Here is a 21,109-nt window from a genome sequence, read left to right as displayed (position 1 = left end):
ATTCATAACAGACAAAACGTATTGTGTTTTCCTCGCATGTATTCAGCTGCTGAGGATGCAGCGGAGCAGAGCAGCATCACCAGGATGCAGAATCCTCTTCCTCCATCTGCGAACTGGAGGAGCATCTTCTCCCCGTGACGTCATGACAGCAGCATCAGCTGTTAGCTCCGCTTTAAGCCTTTTCGCTGCCGATCGCTGCTTGCACAAAGGAAATATATGAGATCCCCTCTAATCCCTGAAATGGCGACACAGGAGGTACAGCTGAACGAGACTCTGGCGCACCTCAAAACGGAGTCGGAGACGCTGAAGTCGAAGCTGGAGGAGGAGAGAGCGAAGCTGCACGATGTCGAGCGTGAGTGCTGGTGAAAATGGAGAGGCCTCGAGTCGCCGCTGTGGTCGCAGTGTGTCGGGACCAACGGCGGCGGGTGTCTGGTGGCAGGCGGATGTGTTTTTACCGGAGGGTCGCGTGTTTTTACGGGGAGGCGATGTGATTATTGAACTGATTGACGTTAGCGCCGAGATTTCACAGGCGATTTAAGCAGCCCGTTCGTTACCATGTTACAGCCCACCGCCTCCATCCGAGTGTCTTCTATGTTGTGGTTTTGTCCAATCAAAGCTCAGCTGCTAGGCAGATGTTTAATAAGACGTGCGGAAGAAGCATAGACATGGCCTATTTTTAAACGCATGTTTGTTTATGAGAGGACGTGACAGATTAAACAAACATGTATTTATAGACCCACTTCTCCAGGGGATATTAATCCAGGGTGTATACAGTAGAGGATTTAATGTATTGTACATTATGTGTGCGTATGTGTGTGTGTGTGTGTGTGTGTGCGTGTGTGTGTGCGCGTGTGTGTGTGCGTGTGTGTGTGTACAGTACATCAGGTGGCCGAGAAGGTGGATGGGCTGGGTCAGTTCGTCATGAAGACCCGAAGAACCCTGAAGGGACACGGTAACAAAGTTCTGTGCATGGACTGGTGCAAGGACAAGAGGAGGATCGTCAGCTCCTCACAGGTCTAACACTCTATGTGCCGCTGACTTTCATGCTTTTAGCCCTGCAGCTCGTTATGGAGCTGGCGTATAATTGTACACTGTGTGTGTGTGTGTGTGTGTGTGTTTTATATTGTACTTGCAAATTTGGGATTTGGGCCTATATGAATAAAATGGTATTGAATTGAAAATGTTCTAATCTCTTTGCAGGATGGAAAGGTGATTGTATGGGATGCTTTCACCACCAACAAGGTAACTTCTCTTTTTCAATGTATACAAGTACATTGTATTTAAGTAATTTAGAAATGTGAAGAAACTAGGTTTATTATCATAAGTGCATAGAAACTAGAATTTAGTGTTTGTAAATTATTATGAATGTTCCAGAGAGTTGTCATTGTGAATGTAATCTACTGAGCCTCTATAATGAGACTTTCACCCTTCCCAATATCATGTAGAAAATCAAATCTATGAGACATAATAGACAGGAGGAGACATCAACAGGATATCTGCAGTGTGCTATGGTGCAAAAGATGCTAATTCCCATGTTTATGAATGAGCGTGGAGAGGAAGGGACACCAGAGATTGCTATCAGAGTGGAACATTGGCCACGATAATGTCTAAAATGCATTTTAAAATGTCAGTCTCCTTCTGGACAAACTGGAACTCCACTAATGTCTAATGCTTCCTGTTTGGCTCTAATTAATCGATCTAATGAATTTGATTAAACCCACTGTCCCGATGTGGCTCATGCAGATATGTCTTTTGATATTTATTAGGAGCATGCTGTGACAATGCCTTGCACCTGGGTTATGGCCTGCGCCTACGCACCCTCCGGCTGTGCTGTCGCTTGTGGGTGAGTGTCTTATTGGCCGTCATGATCCAGATATGGTGTATCATCTGTTTGGGTTTCTGCTTTCTTTTTGCTAAACTGGGATTGCTTTCTTGTCACAGGGGCCTGGATAATAAATGCTCAGTGTATCCTCTGTCTCTGGACAAGAATGAAAACTTGGCTGCCAAGAAGAAATCCGTGGCCATGCACACAAACTACCTGTCAGCCTGCAGCTTCACCAACTCGGATATGCAGGTGAGAATATCGACCCTACACAAAAACACATCCGACAGAAGTAATCATTTTACACGTCCTGCAAACACGGCTGCTTTTTCTATTCATCACTATTTCTCTCATTATTAATCTGAAATCACAGCCTTCAGTACTCCCAATAAGGAGCTCCCCCTCCCTGTTAATAATTCACAGCAGCCATTTGCTCCTGGTTTGATGTCCTGGTCACATGATGTTTCACACAGCTGAGACAACCCATTTATAGCTGTGTGTTAGCCCACATAGACTTTTACTGATCTTTAAACAGACGCTTTTTCCCCTCCTTATCGTCTGGTTGTGTCAAAGATCCTGACGTCCAGCGGGGATGGAACGTGTGCATTATGGGATGTTGAGAGTGGGCAGCTGTTGCAGAGTTTCCATGGACACGCAGCAGACGTCCTCTGTCTGGACCTGGCCCCCTCCGAGACTGGAAACACGTTCGTGTCAGGGGTGAGGACACCGCTCACACCAGCTGATTACCATCTCAACTTCACTACATTACTTCAAACATTTAATCATATTCTGAATGATTATGTTTTATTGCAGGGCTGTGATAAGAAGGCCAATGTGTGGGACATGCGTTCAGGGCAGTGCATTCAGTCTTTTGAAACTCATGAATCAGACATAAATAGTGTGCGGTAAGTAATTGTTTATTGTCAATTTTAAGTTTATTTAAATGAAGAGTTGAGAATGTTTTGATTCATCCATCAGAAAGATATTCTATGTTTTTGTTCATGGAAAAATTAGAGAATTCAGGTGTATATTGATGCTTTAAATCATTAATTCGGAGCCCCTGTATATTGTCTTTTCTTTATCCCACCACTAGGAGTCGCTAAAAGTCAGGTATATTCAAATCCTAGACAAGAGAGTTACTCATTGCTAACTTAAGGCTGTCCGTTTCGTTTTTAACAGATACTATCCCAGTGGAGATGCATTTGCATCTGGATCAGATGATGCTACAGTAAGTAATCAGATGTTTACCGCATGAAAAGCAATTGGAAACCTATTGAAACTCATTCAAACACTGACCTTTGTTACAGTGCCGCCTGTATGACTTAAGGGCAGACAGAGAAGTGGCTATTTACTCCAAAGAGAGCATCATATTTGGGGTCTCCAGTGTTGATTTCTCTCTGAGTGGTAAGAAATATACATTTCAGCCGTTAATGACCAATCAGAGCTTCACAATTTAATTGTTTGTGTATTAGAGATAAAGGCATTTATGTTTTTGTTTTATCTTTCAGGACGGTTATTGTTTGGTGGCTACAATGACTACACCATAAATGTTTGGGATGTTCTTAAAGGAACACGTGTCTCTATCCTATTTGGACATGAGAACCGTGTCAGTACTCTGCGTGTCTCTCCAGATGGGACGGCCTTCTGCACGGGTTCCTGGGACCACACTCTTCGGGTATGAAATGTCCATTATTATCATCTGGTCTGACAACTTTGCCACCTTTCTGGTGATATCTTGTAATTTCTGCTGTTTGATTTTTCCAGATCTGGGCTTAGGGATGAAGACCAAAGGATTAAATGGTAGACAGACTTCCTGAAGACAAACCAATGTTTCTGTTAGCTAGAGTACAATCACAGAGATAGACCACCGTTTCGGTTGTACATAGGGCATATCAATATTACTGTATATATTCCAGTCTCATGGTCACATGGTAGATTTACATATTTCAGAGAGTAATTAAACCAAATGGCACGTGATTGTCCTACAGTATGATTGGAAGAAAATTGCACAGAGGTACTTATGGTTTCAACTTAAGATGTAAAATGTATATAGCAGAAAATAACATTGGTAGTGACTAGTATCAGTGTAGGATAGAAGTGACACAATAAAGTGACGTATTGTATGTGCTCACATAAAGGACATTACTTGTTTATTTATTTGTTTGGTATTTTTGCACATAAAATAATGGAGGAATGCAGACTGAAAAAGAAAACTGAATACTAGGAAACAAAATGCATCTGCAGGAGAAGCAGTTAGGTTTTTATGAAGGCCTCTGCTTCACTTGGCTTGAGTTTCTAATGACGGAGGAAAGGGGGACATGCAAATGACTATGTATATGAGAAATGTTGGAATTTGAGAAATGATGAGGATTATTACATTGGCTTTTAGAAATTAATGCATATTAGTCTGAAGCCGATTCATAAAAAGTATTGGATATGAAGGAGCATTGGCATAAAATATTGTAAACAAAAGTACAAGTTTGTAGTTTATAAAATATGTAAATGGATTTAATTCCATACCCTGTGTGCTCAACAAGCCTTGACAACAACTCACCTATTATTCTAATGCAAAAAGAAGCATATATTTACCTGAAATACATTATATGGATTTTTGTACTCCCTATGATTTGAAAAGATGCTTTACCTCTCATTTGCCACTTTCTTCTCTATGTGCGCACTGCAGACACCCTTAACCTGCGGTCCCCCACCAGATATCTAAATACTAATATACAAAAAATGATGTTTAAATTCTTAGAATGTACTCCTGTTCACGCAGTTATCCAATGGCTTGGATTTAATATTTACTGTAATTATTTTATTGTAGTTTAGTGTACAGTTAATAAAGGGACTGTTTATCAAAGTATTACAAACATAATAAACTGAGTTTTGAATATCATCACTTCCTCATTGGTGTTCTTTTCAATTGTCTTATTGTTTTATTTTCTTGTACAGGACTATTTCTAGCAGTCACTGTTTTTGTTTAAGGGTCCTAATAAAGTTTCCTAAGACAAGGGGAAGTGACATTGACAAGGAGATAAGGGGAACAAATGGTTTTGGATGGACAGTAACTCAGAGAGAAATACAAATCAACATAGCAAATACATGTAGTTCCAACAGTTCCGTTGCCTTTAATTTGGATACTACCAGATATAACAGTAGACTTTACAATATTAGAACAGAAAAACAAGGATAAACAACGTATGTAAAATTAATTCATCATACAGAAATACATTGACAGATACTACAGCTTTGTCAGATGCATCAACAGATAGATAAAGTAGGAGCAGCATTTATTGTACCAGAATTTCACATCAAAGTAGGGAAGAGGATCAATAATGAAGTCTCAGTATAAACAGGTGAAATGATTGCAATATTGTTAGCGGTACAGTGGGTCGAGGACGCCAGGCCATTAAGGACAGTTATTTGTTCAGCAATAAAGAGTTTAAAGCACAGCCAGTCAGACGGCAGACCAGACATTTTGAGATACGACAAACACTATACAGAATTCAAATGATGGGGCTTACAGTCATATTTGTATGGATACCTGCACACATTGGCATTAGAGAATACCAAATGGCAGATAAGGTAGCAAAAGAGTTAACAAAAAGAAGTAAGATTGATTTAAGTATTAACATTGGTAAAACTGAAATCAATGGAAATCAAAGGAAAAGTGGGAGAAATGAGATGTGCAGGAAAGAAACAGAAAAGAGGAGACGATTATTTCAAGAATCAGATTTGGACACATTGGTCTGAACAGCACACTTTTTATAATAGGTAAGCATAATACAGGCCGATGTGGAGACTGTGGTCAAGAAGAGACAATAGAGCATCTCATTATACAATGTGAGAGGTATGAGGAAGAAAGAAGACAACGAGAGAACGATTCAGAAAAGAAAAAGTACAATTTCATTTAATAGATATTTTACAAAAAAAATTCAAATAAGGGCAATCCAATTATATTGCATTTTCTCAGGGTAACTAATTTGTATGGAAAGATATAGGTTATTATTATTATTATTATTATTATTATTATTATTATTATTATTATTATTAGTTTGTTTGTTTTTGTTTGTTTTTTATTGTATTTTTTTATTTTGATTAGTTTATTTTAAGGTTATTTGATTCATACTCCATACCAGTTGGTGGCGGTAATGCACCAAAACTTTGTTTGCTAACCGCCAAAAAACTAGTACGAAAGGAAAGAAAGGAAGTGACATCATCAACAAGCAGTCTTGCCGCTGAATCAAAACAATGGCCGACTGGCAAGCTAGTATTGTGCCTCTTGTGATATTTTTAAACGTTTAGCGTTTATCCTTCACAAAATCTCTCTGAAACTCTTACTGCTATGGAACGATGATTTAATAAGTGTATCTTTAAAGAGAAACCACAACCTGACAAGACCTGTCTTACGCTGCCAAAATGAGCGATGTTGTGGAGAAGACCCTGACAGCTCTGCCGAGCCTCCTGTCTTTAGACTCTCATCCCGGATCTGCAAAACTGTCCTCCACCTCGAAACTAGGAAACCTCATCAGAGCGATCACCGACTTAACGTCCAAACATGTGAGTCACTCCCTAAAAACTGGAGCTCGGGTGAACTAAGATGAGTCAGCGTTTGGTGATGTGCCCTGGCGTTAGCTTGTTAAGCTGCCTATGCTAATTTAAGAAGGTGTGTTTATGTGTTTTAACCCACTGACTAAATACCACCTATTCCCTGCATCATCGTGCTACGTTTTAGACTGATTTACAGGCGCCCTCTGGTTCCTGCCATATTATGATCACGTGACAATACAGGTGAACGCAGAGCTATTTTAAAACGTCCTTTTGGTGCGTTCACGTGCTTGTGATAAACTCAGAAATTCGAGATGTTTAAGAGTGGAGGACAAATATGGACGCTGTAAAAAAGAAATCGATGCTGCTGTCATTCATATCGCACAAACACGTGAATGCACGAATCACAAAATGTTTACATTGAATGGCATTCGCTAGATATAACTAACTGACCTTCACTGTGGTGCATTGCCAATCTATAAAGTCTCTACAACTTGATTTCCATTGTATCCTGCCATGGTATAATGAAGGCAATGGTCAAGAATCATGTAAAATGTATCTAAGTGTTTGGTTTATTGATAATATTTGAATGTATTTAAAACTGCAACATAATAGGCTTTGTCAAGGATAGAATGAATTACTTATACCGTTATAGCTGGTGCTTTTACAGTCCACCAGCATTTATCAAGATGGAGACAGAGTTTCAAGCATGCAAACAGAGCATGCTAGTACAAATGTTAGAAGATCTCAATATCCTAATCCTAATAAGTGTTTCCTCTCATTCAGGAGGAGGAAAAATGTATTCAACATGAACTAGCATCTATCAAAGAGCAGGTGTCGTCCCCCAACACCTCTATGGTATGAGTTTCCTGATTTTCCAATTTGGTCTTGTACAAGACAGCAGATTATTCAAAAAGCTCCTGTAAAGTCTAAAATGATTGATGTGTTTACTTCTTCCACGTGTCATCTGATTCAGAGGCAGATGAAGGAGCTCATGGTGAGAGCCATCTACTGTGAAATGCTCGGTTATGAGGCTTCATTCAGCTATATTCATGCCATCAAACTGGCTCAACAAGGCACTGCTCTGGAGAAAAGAGTCGGTATGTTCTTTAGTGATCGGCTGAAGAGCTCACTGATTCTTCAGAGTCTAAAAAATAAAGCTATTTGAGTTTGTAGAATTTTGAAGATTTTTTGAGAACTTCTTCATCACAGCAGCTTTATTGATTAACTTCACTGCGTCATCCTGAACCGCATTGGCCAAATATAAGTTTGTGTTTCTGATGTGCAGGTTATCTCGCCGTGTCTTTGTTTCTGAACGAAAGTCACGAGCTGCTTCTTCTCCTGGTGAATACTGTATTAAAGGTGGGTGTTGTGTTTTTATGGCGTCTGCTATCTGCTGTCCTGGCGTAGGGGAAGTTGATGTATTTTGTGTTTTTCAGGATCTTCAGAGCACAAACCTTATTGAAGTGTGCATGGCTCTAACTGTTGTCAGCCAGATGTTCCCCAAAGACATGATTCCTGCCATACTTCCTCTGGTCGAGGAGAAACTTAATCACCCAAAGTAAGTTACTATTTAGTTACTACGGTGCATTCATGTGAATTTATTCATACAGTAAACTGGAGCATACAAAGTCTGCTCAAATATTATGAATTATAAGGGTTTCTCCGAACATATTCGCAGAGAAATCATTCGACGAAAAGCAGTCCTGGCACTGTATAAGTTCTACCTAATAGCACCAAATCAAGTTCAACACATCCACAACAAGTTTCGTAAAGCTCTGTGTGACAAGGATCCGGGCGTCATGACAGCTTCCCTGCACATCTACCTACAGATGATCCAGGTCATTTGTTTTTCTGCATTCTAGATGAAGCTACTCGGGTGTAATTCAGTCTCATCACACATTTTTCTGTTGTTGCAGGAGAATCCAGAAGGTTATAAGGACCTGACAACAAGTTTTGTCACCATACTGAAGCAGGTGGTGGGAGGAAAGCTGCCCATGGACTTTAACTATCATAGTGTCCCTGCTCCATGGCTGCAAATTCAGCTTCTCAGAATACTGTCCTTACTCGGGAAAAATGATCAGAGGTAATTATTATGTTTATGTCAAGATATGGCTGTGCTTTGCACTCAAGTCCTTGCAAATACAGCGTGTTTGTCCGTTTGTTTGAAAGGACAAGTGAGATCATGTATGAAGTCCTTGACGAGTCTTTACGAAGAGCAGAGATGAATCACAACATCACCTATGGTATGTCCACTTTAAAGTATCGTTGTCAATTTGGTCGTTTAGAATCATTTAAGTACTGTCTTCAACCACTCTCTTTATTTCCAGCAATATTGTACGAGTGTGTAAAATGTATTTACACGATTCATCCCAAATCTGAACTTTTGGAAAAGGCAGCAAAGTGCATCGGCAACTTTGTTCTGTCACCGAAGATAAACCTGAAATATCTTGGTAAGATTCAAATAGAAATATTGATTTATGCCTCTTTTTTTTACATTGGTAATCAAGACGGATATTAATTGTAGTGAATTGTTTGCTTTGGTTTTACTGTAGGCTTGAAGGCCCTCACATATGTGGTCCAGCAGGATCCTAAACTAGCCCTGCAGCATCAGATGACCATCATAGAGTGTCTTGATCACCCCGACCTCATCATCAAGCGTGAGGTGAGGCAGATTCCGGTGTAGTCTGGGTTCGGTGTCATAGAAGGTTTACAGCGTTATGGGACGTTTTCCTCTTTTCATGTAGACACTGGAGCTACTCTTTCGGATCACTAATGCCCAGAATGTCACAGTCATCGTTGATAAGATGCTGGAGTTCCTGCGCATCAATAAAGACGACTACACTACAATTGACCTGGTGGGGAAGGTGGCAGAGCTGGCTGAAAAATATCCTTAAATATACATTAATTTACCTCTGGTGACACACTGCACTCCTATACACACTGGAGAGAGTATACACTGCCTACTCGAATTGATTCTCTGATTAAATGTCTACCATGGTTTCTGGTAGAAAGCAATGCTTAAATCACTATTATAGTTCTGGGTTGAAAATCAGAAATCCAATCCTTTAATGACATGCTGTTTATACCTTGTTTGTTCCTATGTATTGTGTCGATTTTTTTCCTATGAACCATTATACATATGCACCAGACAATGAATGGTTCATTGAGACCATGAACACAGTGTTTTCACTGGGTGGAGACATGATGCAGCCTGACATCCCAAACAGTTTCCTCAAACTGCTGTCTGAGGGTGAGATACCCGCACTTGCTTATTCTGTAGTTGTTGTTCCGCTGTGTCGTGACATTTCTCTAATTTGATTCTCTTTAATGCCCCAGGATTTGACACAGTGGAGGAAGACAGGAAGTTGAGGCTGTTTGCTGTGGATTCATATGTTTCTCTGCTGGAAGGAGAGCCTGGGAAACTGCCACAGCGCTTCCTCCAAGTCATCAGCTGGGTGAGTGCTGTTGGCGTAATGAACCGTTAATTAATAATTCTTATGAAATCATATGAGATCAAGAAGTTGTACAAGTAAAATGAATACTATTTTGGTTTAAAAATACTTTATCATAATCATAGTAATTATTTTACAATTTGCAGGCATAAAAAGAATATTACAATTTTAGTGATGGAATGAAATACAAAATGCATTTTAGTGAACATTGATAGGAATAACTACAGGAGGAAGAGCAAACCCCATCAAGAAACGATATCTGTTTATAAGTGGAAGCACTTTTACTTTGGAGTAGGTAATCCAGATCTTAAAATCCAGTCATGCTGGTGTGTCTCCTGATGGAGGACCAGAAATGTGAAGATTTCAAGCAGCTCAAAAACAGCCAGATCAAGCTGAATTTCTACATGGCCAGTAAGATGACAATTTGTACCATGGTAGCCTAAAATGGAAACATGCGTGAGTTCATTTTCACAGGAATGACACAAAAAGTCAAGTAGATAAAACAAAATGAGTTGCATGAAGGTATATTGTCTAAATCTTTTACAAATTAAAAAATTAAATGACCATACTCCCTGTCCTTCAAAATGTTACTCACAACATACTATAAATACAACATATTATACAGTGACATATACTAAATAATGCACTAAAGCGCCTCTTCTCTGCAATGCACAGGTCCTCGGTGAATACTCCTATTTGAGGGAGGAACCTGAAGCGACCACAGTCCTGAGGCTGCTGGCCAAACTGTTGGACATGAAGAACACCAGCAGTGAAACCAAGAGCTGGGTCCTCATGGCAATGACCAAGCTGTGCGAGGGCGGGGCAGGAGCTTCTGTGGCCCAGGAGGTCTCTGAAACATACAGCTGCTCCCTGGACACAGTACTGAGACAGAGGGCTCAGGAGCTGCAGCACCTCAGCCAAGACTCTGAACTACGAGCCAGGGTGCTCCCTCGAAACGCTGGCCTGGAACCCCTGGAGGTAACATGCAGAATGGTTTTTAAGAGTACGATATACAGTGAATAAGCATTTGACGCCTTTTGGATTTCTTCGTTTTTTTGCACATTTGTCGCCCTTAAATGTTTCAGATCATCAAACTAATAGTAATATAAGACAAAGACAACATGAGTGAACACAAAATACAGTTTTTATATGATTATTCCATGTATTGAAGGTAATGAATTATTCCAAACTTATATCAGCCATGTGAAAAAGTAATTGCCCCCTTAACCTAATAGCTGGTAGTGCCATCCTTGGCAAACACAACACAACAGCAGAGTCTTTTACATCGCTGTGGAGGAATTTTGGCCCGCTCCTCTTTGCAGAATTGTTTTAATTCAGCAACATAAGACAGTATGTCTGACTGCTGGTATGATGTTCTTCTTGTGGAGTGCTGTATTAGATTTACACCAGATGTAACGGGACCCATGTCTTCCAAAAAACGTCTGCCTTTGACTCATCAGTTGATAGAATCTTATCCCAAAGGTCTCGGGGGGAGACAAGCCTTTGTGTTCTTTATGGACATGGTCTCATAGCTCTCCCTCTCTCCTTCTTATTGTGGAATCATGTCAGGCCTGCACTCCCTCAGAGGATTTATTCTGGGCTCTTATGGGACCTCCTGGATGAATCGTCAGTGTGCTTTTGGTGGAGTTTATTGGCCGGTCGGTCCTGGGAAGGTTCACCACTGTTCCATGTTCTCTCCATGTGTTAATAACGTCTCTCACTGTGGTTCACTGGAGTCCCAGAGCCTTAGAAATGTCTTTGTAACGCTTTCCAAGCTGATAAATGCAGTTGATGTACTTTTGATTGCAGCATCATTTGTTGCTCTTTGAGACCTTTTATCCTGCTTCACATCGCCAGACAGGTTCTTTTTAAGTGTTCAGATTGAACAAGTCTGGCAGTAGACATTCATGGGCGTGGCTTGTGAAATTTAACCCAATTATCAATTAAATTTGTTCTTTTGGTTGATTGCGTAACCAAGGGGGCAATTACTTTTTCACATAGGGGCCAGTAGGGTTGGATAGTTTTGTTTCCCTTCAATAAATAACATAATAATATAAAAAACTTTTATTACATTTCGTTTGATGATCTGAAACATTTAAGGGGGACAAAAACGAAGAAATCAGGAAGGAAATACTTTACACGGCACTGTATTACTGCCATAGTAATGTTGTTTACAGTCAATACTCATTCAAACCTGGTATCCTGGAAACATGGAAACAAGTTGACCGTCCTCTGCTGAGACTTGTGTAAAAGCCTTTAATGATTTAGCTGTTGATGTTACTTTGTAGTTCCTCCTCTCTGGCAGAGTAAGTGGTTATTATCTGATAGTAGGAACCGAACCTGCCTACACTTGCCCTCCATTATATTAATGGTCCTATTTTCCATAATAATGGGAATAACAGTCGTCATCATCGCAGCTGTTTAAGCATGTCTAGATTAGTCTGATGGGTTGGGTTTACACCAGTGCTTCCTCTCCTGGTTGTAGAATTTCATGCAGTGTTGAGTTCTGTGACCAAACAAAGTTTACAGGAAATATACATGAAACCCACACATTTAACTATTTCAAATAATGCCTCCATTTACATTAAAGGAGAATTTGACACTTGGTGTTCATGTTGGTTTCCAGGTGGATTCCTCTCTGTCATTTCTGGATGGATTTGTGTCCGAGGCATTGGCTGCTGGCGCTGCTCCGTACAAGCCTCCCCATCAACGGCAGGAGGAACTTGCTCAGGCGAAAGGTAAAAAAAATTGAGGTTCGGATGTTGGCACATGTGTCAGCGCGTGCAATGCTTTGATTTGCTCTGACGTTGTCGTCTCAGCGCTGAGCCTGGAGCCGTACGGCCTGTCGCTGCCCATCAGCATGTCCTCCTGCAGCATCGCTGACAGACAGTCTCCTACGCTGTTGTCCATAAGCTCTGGTCTGTCGGGCGGTAGCACCGACGTCTCACACAAAGCAGGGTAAGTGGACACACACTTGTGCTGTCTGAATTAAAATAGCTTACACACAAATGCACTGCTCATACTTGGCCTTTTGTTTCAGCTCAACTCTGAAGCTGGATGGTGTGAAGAGGGTGTGGGGGAGGGAAGGCTACCTGTCGCAGAGGGAACCTGTGGAGGAGTCTGCCCATGTTGAGGTTCCCAGTCCCCTCCGGTCCCCCAGTCAGCAGAATGAGGCTGACGGTGCACACAGCCAGACCCCCACTCCGGTACCGACCCCCGAGCCCGAACGAGAGAAACAGCAGCTGGCCTCCTCGCTGTTTGTCGGACTGAGCTCCCATAGTTCTGTGTCTCTGGTGAGCTTTTTAGTTCTTCTTTTTCTGTTAGAGGTGAGGATGCAGAGTCTGACGTATCATCAACACAGTGCCCACCTGTTCCCAGAAAAATACAGTGAAATATACGTTTTATTATCCTTTCCTTTTATGGCTTCAAATAGTCTGTAAGTTCAGTTTACTCCCCAAAATATAACAAAAAAGTATTTAAACTACTTGAGTCACTATTCAAATATGAATGTTGTTCAACTACCAACAAGCTACCGCAAAATGTAGTTAAACTACTAGTTAAACAGTCTAAATTTCAAAGACATGAAACTTATATTCATATAAGAGAAAAGCAGTAAATTGAGAAGCTGGAACAACAAAACGTTTAGCATTCTGGTTTGAAATTGAAGCGATTATTGATCTGTTGACTCAGCCAGTGTGATGTGATATTGAAGCCCATTGCAATGTTTATAGTGAACCTTTTAATAATGAGAAACAAATATGATACACTATGCATCACAAGAAATGCATCTGTTACAGCTAAAACCTTTCCTTTTAACAGATGGGGAAATCTGAGCTGACGACTCAGCGATTCAGAAGAAAAGCGAAGGGTCCGGGCTCGTCGTCGTCGTCGTCATCGGGTGCCAGCAAGCAAACATCCAAGTCACTTGTCTCCACACCGAGCACGGTGCATAACCTGCTGGGTAACAACATCCCCTCGGAGCTGGTTTCTTCCCCCGAACAGACGTCCCAACTCTCTCCGGGCCCGACTGCTGCAAATGGCACTTGTGATGTGGAGTTACCTGACAGTGACATGAAGGGAAGTAGCCCCTCTCTCGTCCGGGATAACGGTGTGGTGGCTTCTAGTCCGGCTCCATGCGAGGACTCAGACGGACCTCAAGACTTGTGTCTCAGTTCTTATCTTCCCGCAGAGCTCTCTGGACTCGGCCACTCAGAAATCAGGGCTCTGTGCTCCGACCAAAGCCTGGACCTCTCAGCCTGTCATGTGCAGAAGGAGGATTCTTTAGCCCTCGTCGTTTTCATTTGCAACTCTTCTGACTCTGACGTTCAACAGATACTACTAGAGCTTGACTCGGATGAACTTGAGGTACAGTGCATACATTTTAGTGTTTTATGCTCTCCTTGTGGTGCCTTTCATATCAAATGGCCTTTTGGGTGTCATGTTTCAGGTATCCTGTGTGTGTGACAGTCCGGTGCAGGAGGTGAGAAGCCACAGTGTAGCAGTGTGTCAGTATGAGCTCACTGTGAAGAGGCCTTCGGTTCACGTGGAAGCGGTTGGCATGGTGTCTTACCAGTTTCCTGTTGGGACGCCTCAGTCGGTGCAGTTCTCATACAAACTGCCTCTAACCAGCTTCATCAGGTCAAATATCTTCTGCTCACATCTGGCCGCGCAGAGACGATTAGCTGCTGACTGTAATTATCCACGTCTTCCTTCAGACCGCTGACCGTGTCCACGGAGGAGTATGGGACAATGTGGATGGACTTCTCTCATGATACCAAGCAGAACTTGACACTGATAACTGATGGCCAAGAACCTCTTGCAGCCACTCTGAACGTTCTGAAGCAGAAACTTGAGCTTCATGTCGTCGAAATCATCGGTGAGCAGACTTTCAGTTCTCATTTAAAATGTCAAAATTGACCCTTAATAGTCAGCAAGGCGTTTTATTTTAGGCTGCGATGGCATGAGGGACAAAGCTCCTGCCCAACTCCAAATTATTTTATGGATTAAGTGTGAAACGTCCTTCTTGACCTTGAAATTAGTGGTTTCACAAAATAATCTTAACACAAAGTAGACTTACTAGCAGTTCCTGTGTCAACATTATTAGTATTTCACTCATGAGTAGTAGAATTAGTTACTTTGGTACCACTTTCTAATATTGCATATGTGATAATTGTTTCTAACTTGTCACTAATGGCTTTATTAATTTGAATGAATGAACCGTTAGCACAGCTGTATGATTTGACAGTCAATCCCTACTCGATCTCCACCTCCTCACTTGTTCCAGAGCTTTTGAGCTTGTTTATTTTTCCAACTGCAGTGGCACAGGTTGATATGTGTTAAACTCAACGTACACTTCACATGTACTTTGTTTTGTATTTCACACTACTATTTTCCCCACAGGTATGGAAGGTATTGTAGCTTGCCGGCTGCTCCCGGACCAGCCGTGTCTGATGCACTGTCGCCTGCATGCGGGAACGCTGGCCGCCTGGCTGCGCTCTCCCGTTCCCGACCTGCCCGACTGCCTGATGTACCACTGTCAGAGAGCTTTAGAGGAGCACTGAGCGTCCGACTGCAGCTCCTCCACCGACACCACTGAGCAACACGACCACCTGACCCTCAACCACCGAAGAAGAAGAAGAAGAAGAAGGTAGATGGAGCGGTAGTGCAGAACGTCTTTGCTGTTTGTCTATCTCTTCCACTTTCATTTACAACAGACATTTTCTTCATGTGTTTGGAATAATCCACAGGATCACAGCGGTTTGACAGTCATGGTTAGGAATAATAACCTCAGGGCCAATAGATTGCATTTTTAACCTGCAGAATAACAATAATGTCTTAAAATGATGACAGAGCTCTATAACATGAAAACTTCACATTTGAAATATTGTTGGTGAATGACATGAAGACTTAGTGTGATGATATTATTATTATATATAATATTTTTTGTGCCCCGGTTGTGTCTCACTTTCTAAAATCCAAATTCATTTCGAAAACGATGATAACTATGAAACCCATTTGTATTTTAATCAGACAAAGACAAAAAGGAATTTTGGGATATTTTCATCAAATGAATCAATACTGAGTGAAATGGAAGAATAACATACATTCTTGCCTTTTGACAGGTTGCTGTTATTTATTGTGTGGTGCGTGGAGAAGCACAGGGGAGATATTGCTATCGTTTACCAAATGAATTCTGCTGTGGAAAGAAACCTTTGCTTTACAAGAAGAACCGTGTGGAAAAAGAGGTTTACATCCCTGTTTGTCTTTAGGATTGCTTAGTGCTAACGCTAACCTCAGACTGCAGCAGTTCCACATATTAATAACGTCTATGATGAGAGTGGTTTGTCTTAAATATAGCAATGACGACGTCACTCTTCGATGTCCATATTCTCTGTCTGTCGTCATGATGAGGAGCATTTCAGTTTCCCCTCATGTTTTGTAGACGCTGCCTTCTGTGTGATTATTATCTATGCACTCATGTTTCTGTCAGTTTCAGAGAGAGGTGGATTTTAGCCGTCTTTAATTATTATATTTTTGTATCAAGACAGTATTAAAAACATATTTATTAGATTTATATTCTTACTGAAAATATTTTATATCGTTTTTTTTTTTCTGAAAGGAAGAAAATCATCATGCTCCATGTACTGTTTGATCATGCTGTACCAGATTTGACTCGTCTCATTTTATTTAATTCAACTAAAGGGAAAGTTCACCTTTGTCCTTTGTTGCCTGTGTCTTGATTAGATGCACAGCGTGGAGCTAACAATGTGTATGAAACTCAACTTTAACATTAACTTAACGCCTTATGTCCTAATGCCATGGTGGTGTTTTTGATTTGTGCCTGTGGTTCAGAGGAAATCATTGTTTCTTACAGTGCCTGTCACTGCATTCTGCTAACTTATGAATAAATCCAACTCATGTGAATTACTTTGATTTTGTCAACAATTATTCATTAAATAATCACAAATGTGCTGGACTTGAAGCATAATTTCGATTATTTATTGATTGAGCATTGTTTGCCTCCTATATGCACCAAATGTAGAAACAATCTATTATTAAAACGAATAATATTAGTACGATTTTATTTACTTCCTATTTTGCAGAGTTCACATTTTTACATTCTAAAAAATACTTATTACTGTCTTATCTACATTTCTTATAGACATTTAACATGAAAAAACAATGTCAGATACTGAGGGGTGAGTCCTCATACTAATGCATTTACATCTAATATTTTACATTATTCCAGTGGGTGTTGAAATGCTAACATGATGTTTGCATAACACGAATACTCACTATACCATACTTTAACATTGATGTTTTAACTTTGATTATTTTAAATACTGTAGCCTCTATAATGCTAAATGAAACACGTATGTAAAATACATACAGTACCAGGCATCATAACAGTATCTCCATCAACAGAATTAACATACAAAATGAACAACAGCTGGAGGTGTTTGTCTCAGTCCAGGTCTAAACAAAAGAAAGGCACCATATGAGAAAAACATTAAAAATGTATACCTTTTTTGTCACAATAATTATTTTGTGGCATCAACACAAATCTATGTGCATTCCCATGTAAAATCATATTCACACCGCTCTTTATTAAAAGTCAAAGATGACAAAAAGTAATTTTGTCATCACAAATTTAGTAAGATATAGAGTTCTGCACAGGTGACATATTTTTGTCAGCCAACCCCAGACGTTTGCATCGCACTGCTTCTCTCCACAAAAAGCCAATGGGATTTTTGATTTTGCTGAAATTGAGCTCTGCAAACAAACGATTATGATATTTTCACATTTTGTTCAGCAAGATAATCTCAACAAATGAACACCTGACCTCACCTATCTCATTTAGCCACACATAAAACACTTATACATTCACAAGAGGGGTATACTGATGTGATTTATGTCCTGAACTCTCCTAAACGTGTGTTTTTTCAGGCATCTAACCAAAAACCAAATGACTTTCAGACATGGGACTCATTCTTGCAGAACTCTATATAGAACTATGGAAACCCAGAGGACCAGAGTTTTGTTTTTTTTGCAGATTTGTGGAATATTTAACTTATAATATGCAACACTAATTCGTTTCCACCAGAATGTGACCGCTGCATGTGTCTCAGCGCTGACTGTGTTGACCGCGTTGACCGTGTTGAGGTGATGTTGTGCGAGGGATGAAGCGCATGGCCAGGCTGTGCTCGTCCTCCACAGGCTGCTGCGACAGGTTGTTTGTCTGCCTGATGCTGCTGAGGGTGCAGCCTCGGCGAGGACACACGGTATAACGAGACAACAGAGTGACCAGGATGGCCTTCATCATCACCATGGCGATGTGTTTGCCCACGCAGGAACGAGGCCCACAGCCGAAGGGCTGGAAGAAACGACTGGGCACCTGCCAACCAGAGGAAGGAAACCTGAGCTGAGTTTGTACTTTCTAACGTTGCACAACGCTCAGCTGACTTACCGCTTTGTCGAAATTCATCAGGCTGAACTCTTTGGGTTTTGGAAAGAATTCCGTCTTATGCATTACACCAATGTTAAGAATGATGTTGGTGCCTTTTGTGATTTTAATGCCTTCGATGTTGTCATCCTTCAGAGCTTTTCTCATTGTGAAATCAACCACCGGATGAAACCTCAAAGACTCGTTGATGAAACTCTCCATCACTTTCAAGCTCTGATAATAAATGTGTTCACCTTTTTCACCTGGAATTGGAAAAAAAGCACAGAGGGTTTAAATAGTTTTGTCTTTTGCAGAGATTAAAACAGGACAAATACGCTTACTCAAGACGGCGTTCATCTCCTCCACTATCTTCATCTCTACGTCTGGGTTTTGTTTCAGCAGCATCAGCATGAAGAAGAGGCTGATGGATAGTGTGTCAGGCGCCGCAATCACCATCTCCAGCACGCACTGCCGGACGTTATCGGCTGAAAGCTCCCCAACGTTCTGTTTAACAGACAAAGAGGTACGCAACACATGACACATGACGGTAACTCAGACACAGATTTATCAAAAGAGGCGAACCTGAGCGAAGATGAGCTCCGTAGCAAAGTCGAGATCCTCATCCAACTTCTCGGACTCATTTATAATCTTTCTTTTCGTTTCGAGGAGGCTCTCCATCACGTCCTGCAGCTCTTGGCTGTTGGCATAAAAAGCAGCAAAGATTAGGGTCAAGATCACAAGCCAAATGTTGATATGCTGTGACACGTGAGGGTGTTACGCTGCTCTCTTGTGCTTGTTGTACAGCCATCCGATCTTGAAAAATATATCAGGCTTTATCAGAACTGTTTGCCAGGTCTCAAAGTAGTTCTGGATTTTCATCAGCAAGTCCCTTTCTAAATTATGAGGAACAAAAAAACAACAGGTCACGAGCTGCAGTGCAAGAATTTGATGTTTGATGCTGTCATAAGATCTCCAGTTTGAGTGTAGGATGTGCACACAATGAACAAGCAGCTGACCGTTGAGAGGCACCCTGAGGAAAAGCCTGTTGGAGATGTCCACCACTACCACTCTCAGCAGATTGAGAGCGTCCACATGTTTGGAGGGGTCGCTCGTCTCCTGCAGGAGGTCCAGGTGTTTGATTGTGGAGCTCACACAGATTCCCACCGTTCTCTGGAGGCCGGGGCCTGTCAAAGCTGCAAAACAAATTAAGTTAAGTCCACAAGGAAGTGGGGTTTCAGGGAGAGAGAGGCGTGAAATGAGGCACAATACTATGACTCCATTGCTCACCTTTAGAAAAGTATGTCCTCACTTTTCTCCAGAGCAGGACGTCGCTGTTGAAGATGATACCCCTTCCTTCCATCCCAATGCATTCCAGCCCTTTTTTGCTCCCGAACCTGGCCGTGTAGTGGGCGCTCCTCAGAACGTGATATACTTCTGAAGACCTTCAAGAGTAGCTGTGTCTCACTACAGATTCATGGGATGAAATGTGAGTGTGAAGCTGTTTTATCTCTAAAGACTTGCCTGCTCAGAATGAGGGTCTCCTCGCCATTAATCCAGACCCGGACAATGCTGCCGTATTTGTTGTTGTAGTAGTTGCTGGCCGTTCCTATGCCGGTCCAGATGAACCTGCTGTAGGAGAGGATGGGGCCGAGGCCTGCCAAGAAGGAAGGACCTGTCGGAGAGAAACAGGTACTGACTCAAAACAGAGGTCGTCCTTTATGGAAATCAGTCATCTATTATGTTATTTCCTAAACATTTATTTTGGCTCTATATTCTCTTGTTTCCTAATTATTCAAAGTACAAAACACGTTTTAAAACAGATATTTCTCTCTCACTCCTGCAGTTGAAGAACAGAAGCTGAGGTCTCTTACCGGGTATGTGTGAGCTCTTCATCCAGCTCCAGGCAGTGAGGAGCAGCAGCAGCAGCAGCAGCAGCAGGAGGACGGTGACTTCAGACGCCGTGTCGACCACCTCGGTGCCGACGGTGAGCGTCTCTGGTGGCTGCATCCCCTTCATGCTGTGAACACACTTTGGGAGTTTGTGCCGTGCTCCGAAAGCTTCCGTCTCCTCTAATAGTGCAGACAAAACAAGCACTTCCTTTTGCTCAAACAAAATAGAGGAACTTTAATCTGGGAACATCCCTTGTAATTCTCTTGTCCTTGTGTGCAACACGACAATGGCACACGTTAAAACCAAAACACACCCACGCAAAGCTTTATGATGAACTGTTTGTTACCTAGACAGCTGTTTATCTAATATGTCTAATATGTCAGTTTATGGCTAGTTGAATATTCCCTTATTTCTTTTAAGGTTATTGCAGGTTTCATGCTTATAATATTAGTGTCTTCTCCCAAGAAATCACATACAGTTAGTTGCAAATATTTGTGGCAGAACAAATAACTTAAACTCTCTCTCACTACAGGAACAAAGTACCCATAATTACATACACATAGTGTGTTAATACATCTTTTCTCTGTAAAAGTATCTTTTAACTATTCTAGGCGTTTTTTATATTGTTCATCAAATAATAACACTTACTTCTTGTTCTCTGGCTATCTCCGACTCCTGACCAGTTAGACTCCAGTTTGAAGAGATGCAGGTCTCCCGTCACTGGCTTTAAGGATGATCAACATTCTCCTACCAAATAAATTGCAGTGATTCAAGTGTTTTTAAATCCTCGGTTAAGTCCTCATTTTACTGGTTGCTAAGGAACACTGCTGCTTTGGGGTCACAAGTACCATTACATGTCAGCGAACAGGCCGGATAACGGTCCACGCCACCAAGCAGCTTCAAAAAGAACAAAAAAAGTGTTTTTTATTCATAAGAATGCAAAACCTGCAG

At 41.3% G+C, this 21,109-nt stretch overlaps 3 protein-coding genes across 3 annotated transcripts; 2 read left to right on the top strand and 1 right to left on the bottom strand.

The window, feature by feature from the left end:
* Positions 1 to 91: 91 nt before the first annotated feature.
* gnb5a (guanine nucleotide binding protein (G protein), beta 5a) lies at positions 92 to 3,979 on the top strand. The gene is made up of 11 exons (XM_084017286.1): positions 92 to 352; positions 878 to 1,014; positions 1,201 to 1,242; positions 1,767 to 1,843; positions 1,942 to 2,074; positions 2,396 to 2,539; positions 2,636 to 2,727; positions 3,002 to 3,050; positions 3,130 to 3,226; positions 3,331 to 3,497; positions 3,587 to 3,979. Exons 1-11 carry the CDS (start codon positions 217 to 219, stop codon positions 3,596 to 3,598), a joined length of 1,086 nt encoding a protein of 361 aa, XP_083873412.1. The 5' UTR covers positions 92 to 216; the 3' UTR covers positions 3,599 to 3,979.
* Positions 3,980 to 6,065: 2,086 nt separating this feature from the next.
* Positions 6,066 to 16,750, top strand: ap4e1 (adaptor related protein complex 4 subunit epsilon 1). The gene is made up of 21 exons (XM_084018490.1): positions 6,066 to 6,382; positions 7,157 to 7,228; positions 7,347 to 7,470; positions 7,659 to 7,732; positions 7,810 to 7,931; positions 8,052 to 8,211; positions 8,290 to 8,456; positions 8,543 to 8,616; positions 8,701 to 8,823; positions 8,926 to 9,035; positions 9,118 to 9,261; positions 9,515 to 9,623; positions 9,710 to 9,828; positions 10,501 to 10,803; positions 12,452 to 12,563; positions 12,645 to 12,783; positions 12,866 to 13,118; positions 13,645 to 14,190; positions 14,273 to 14,463; positions 14,541 to 14,701; positions 15,226 to 16,750. The coding sequence occupies exons 1-21, from the start codon at positions 6,242 to 6,244 to the stop codon at positions 15,384 to 15,386; spliced, it is 3,405 nt and encodes a 1,134-aa protein (XP_083874616.1). The 5' UTR covers positions 6,066 to 6,241; the 3' UTR covers positions 15,387 to 16,750.
* A 1,193-nt stretch (positions 16,751 to 17,943) lies between these two features.
* On the bottom strand, positions 17,944 to 20,886 carry LOC311018188 (aromatase-like). Its single transcript, XM_084017018.1, has 10 exons — positions 20,807 to 20,886; positions 20,140 to 20,285; positions 19,790 to 19,940; positions 19,556 to 19,710; positions 19,285 to 19,461; positions 19,047 to 19,161; positions 18,851 to 18,965; positions 18,610 to 18,772; positions 18,293 to 18,531; positions 17,944 to 18,220 (listed from the first exon to the last, which is right to left on the bottom strand). Exons 2-10 carry the CDS (start codon positions 20,282 to 20,284, stop codon positions 17,951 to 17,953), a joined length of 1,530 nt encoding a protein of 509 aa, XP_083873144.1. The 5' UTR covers position 20,285; positions 20,807 to 20,886; the 3' UTR covers positions 17,944 to 17,950.
* Between the last annotated feature and the right edge of the window lie 223 nt (positions 20,887 to 21,109).

The sequence above is a fragment of the Eutrigla gurnardus genome (genome assembly GCF_963514095.1).
Source record: "Eutrigla gurnardus genome assembly, chromosome: 9".
NCBI classification, from domain to species: Eukaryota; Metazoa; Chordata; class Actinopteri; order Perciformes; family Triglidae; genus Eutrigla; species Eutrigla gurnardus.
The sequence above is the reverse complement of the archived record's forward strand: the minus strand, read 5'-3'. Positions and strand labels throughout refer to the sequence as shown.

Coding starts and splice junctions, on each gene's coding strand:
- gnb5a (XM_084017286.1), top strand. CDS start 217: ATGAGATCCCCTCTAATCCCTGAAATGGCGACACAGGAGGTACAGCTG. Junction 353..877: donor GAAGCTGCACGATGTCGAGC/GTGAGTGCTGGT, acceptor GTGTGTGTACAG/TACATCAGGTGGCCGAGAAG. Junction 3,227..3,330: donor TGTTGATTTCTCTCTGAGTG/GTAAGAAATATA, acceptor TTTATCTTTCAG/GACGGTTATTGTTTGGTGGC.
- ap4e1 (XM_084018490.1), top strand. CDS start 6,242: ATGAGCGATGTTGTGGAGAAGACCCTGACAGCTCTGCCGAGCCTCCTG. Junction 7,932..8,051: donor GAGAAACTTAATCACCCAAA/GTAAGTTACTAT, acceptor ACATATTCGCAG/AGAAATCATTCGACGAAAAG. Junction 9,829..10,500: donor TCCTCCAAGTCATCAGCTGG/GTGAGTGCTGTT, acceptor TGCAATGCACAG/GTCCTCGGTGAATACTCCTA.
- LOC311018188 (XM_084017018.1), bottom strand. CDS start 20,284: ATGAAGGGGATGCAGCCACCAGAGACGCTCACCGTCGGCACCGAGGTG. Junction 19,711..19,789: donor GAGACCCTCATTCTGAGCAG/GCAAGTCTTTAG, acceptor CTACTCTTGAAG/GTCTTCAGAAGTATATCACG. Junction 19,162..19,284: donor CCTCAGGGTGCCTCTCAACG/GTCAGCTGCTTG, acceptor CTCATAATTTAG/AAAGGGACTTGCTGATGAAA.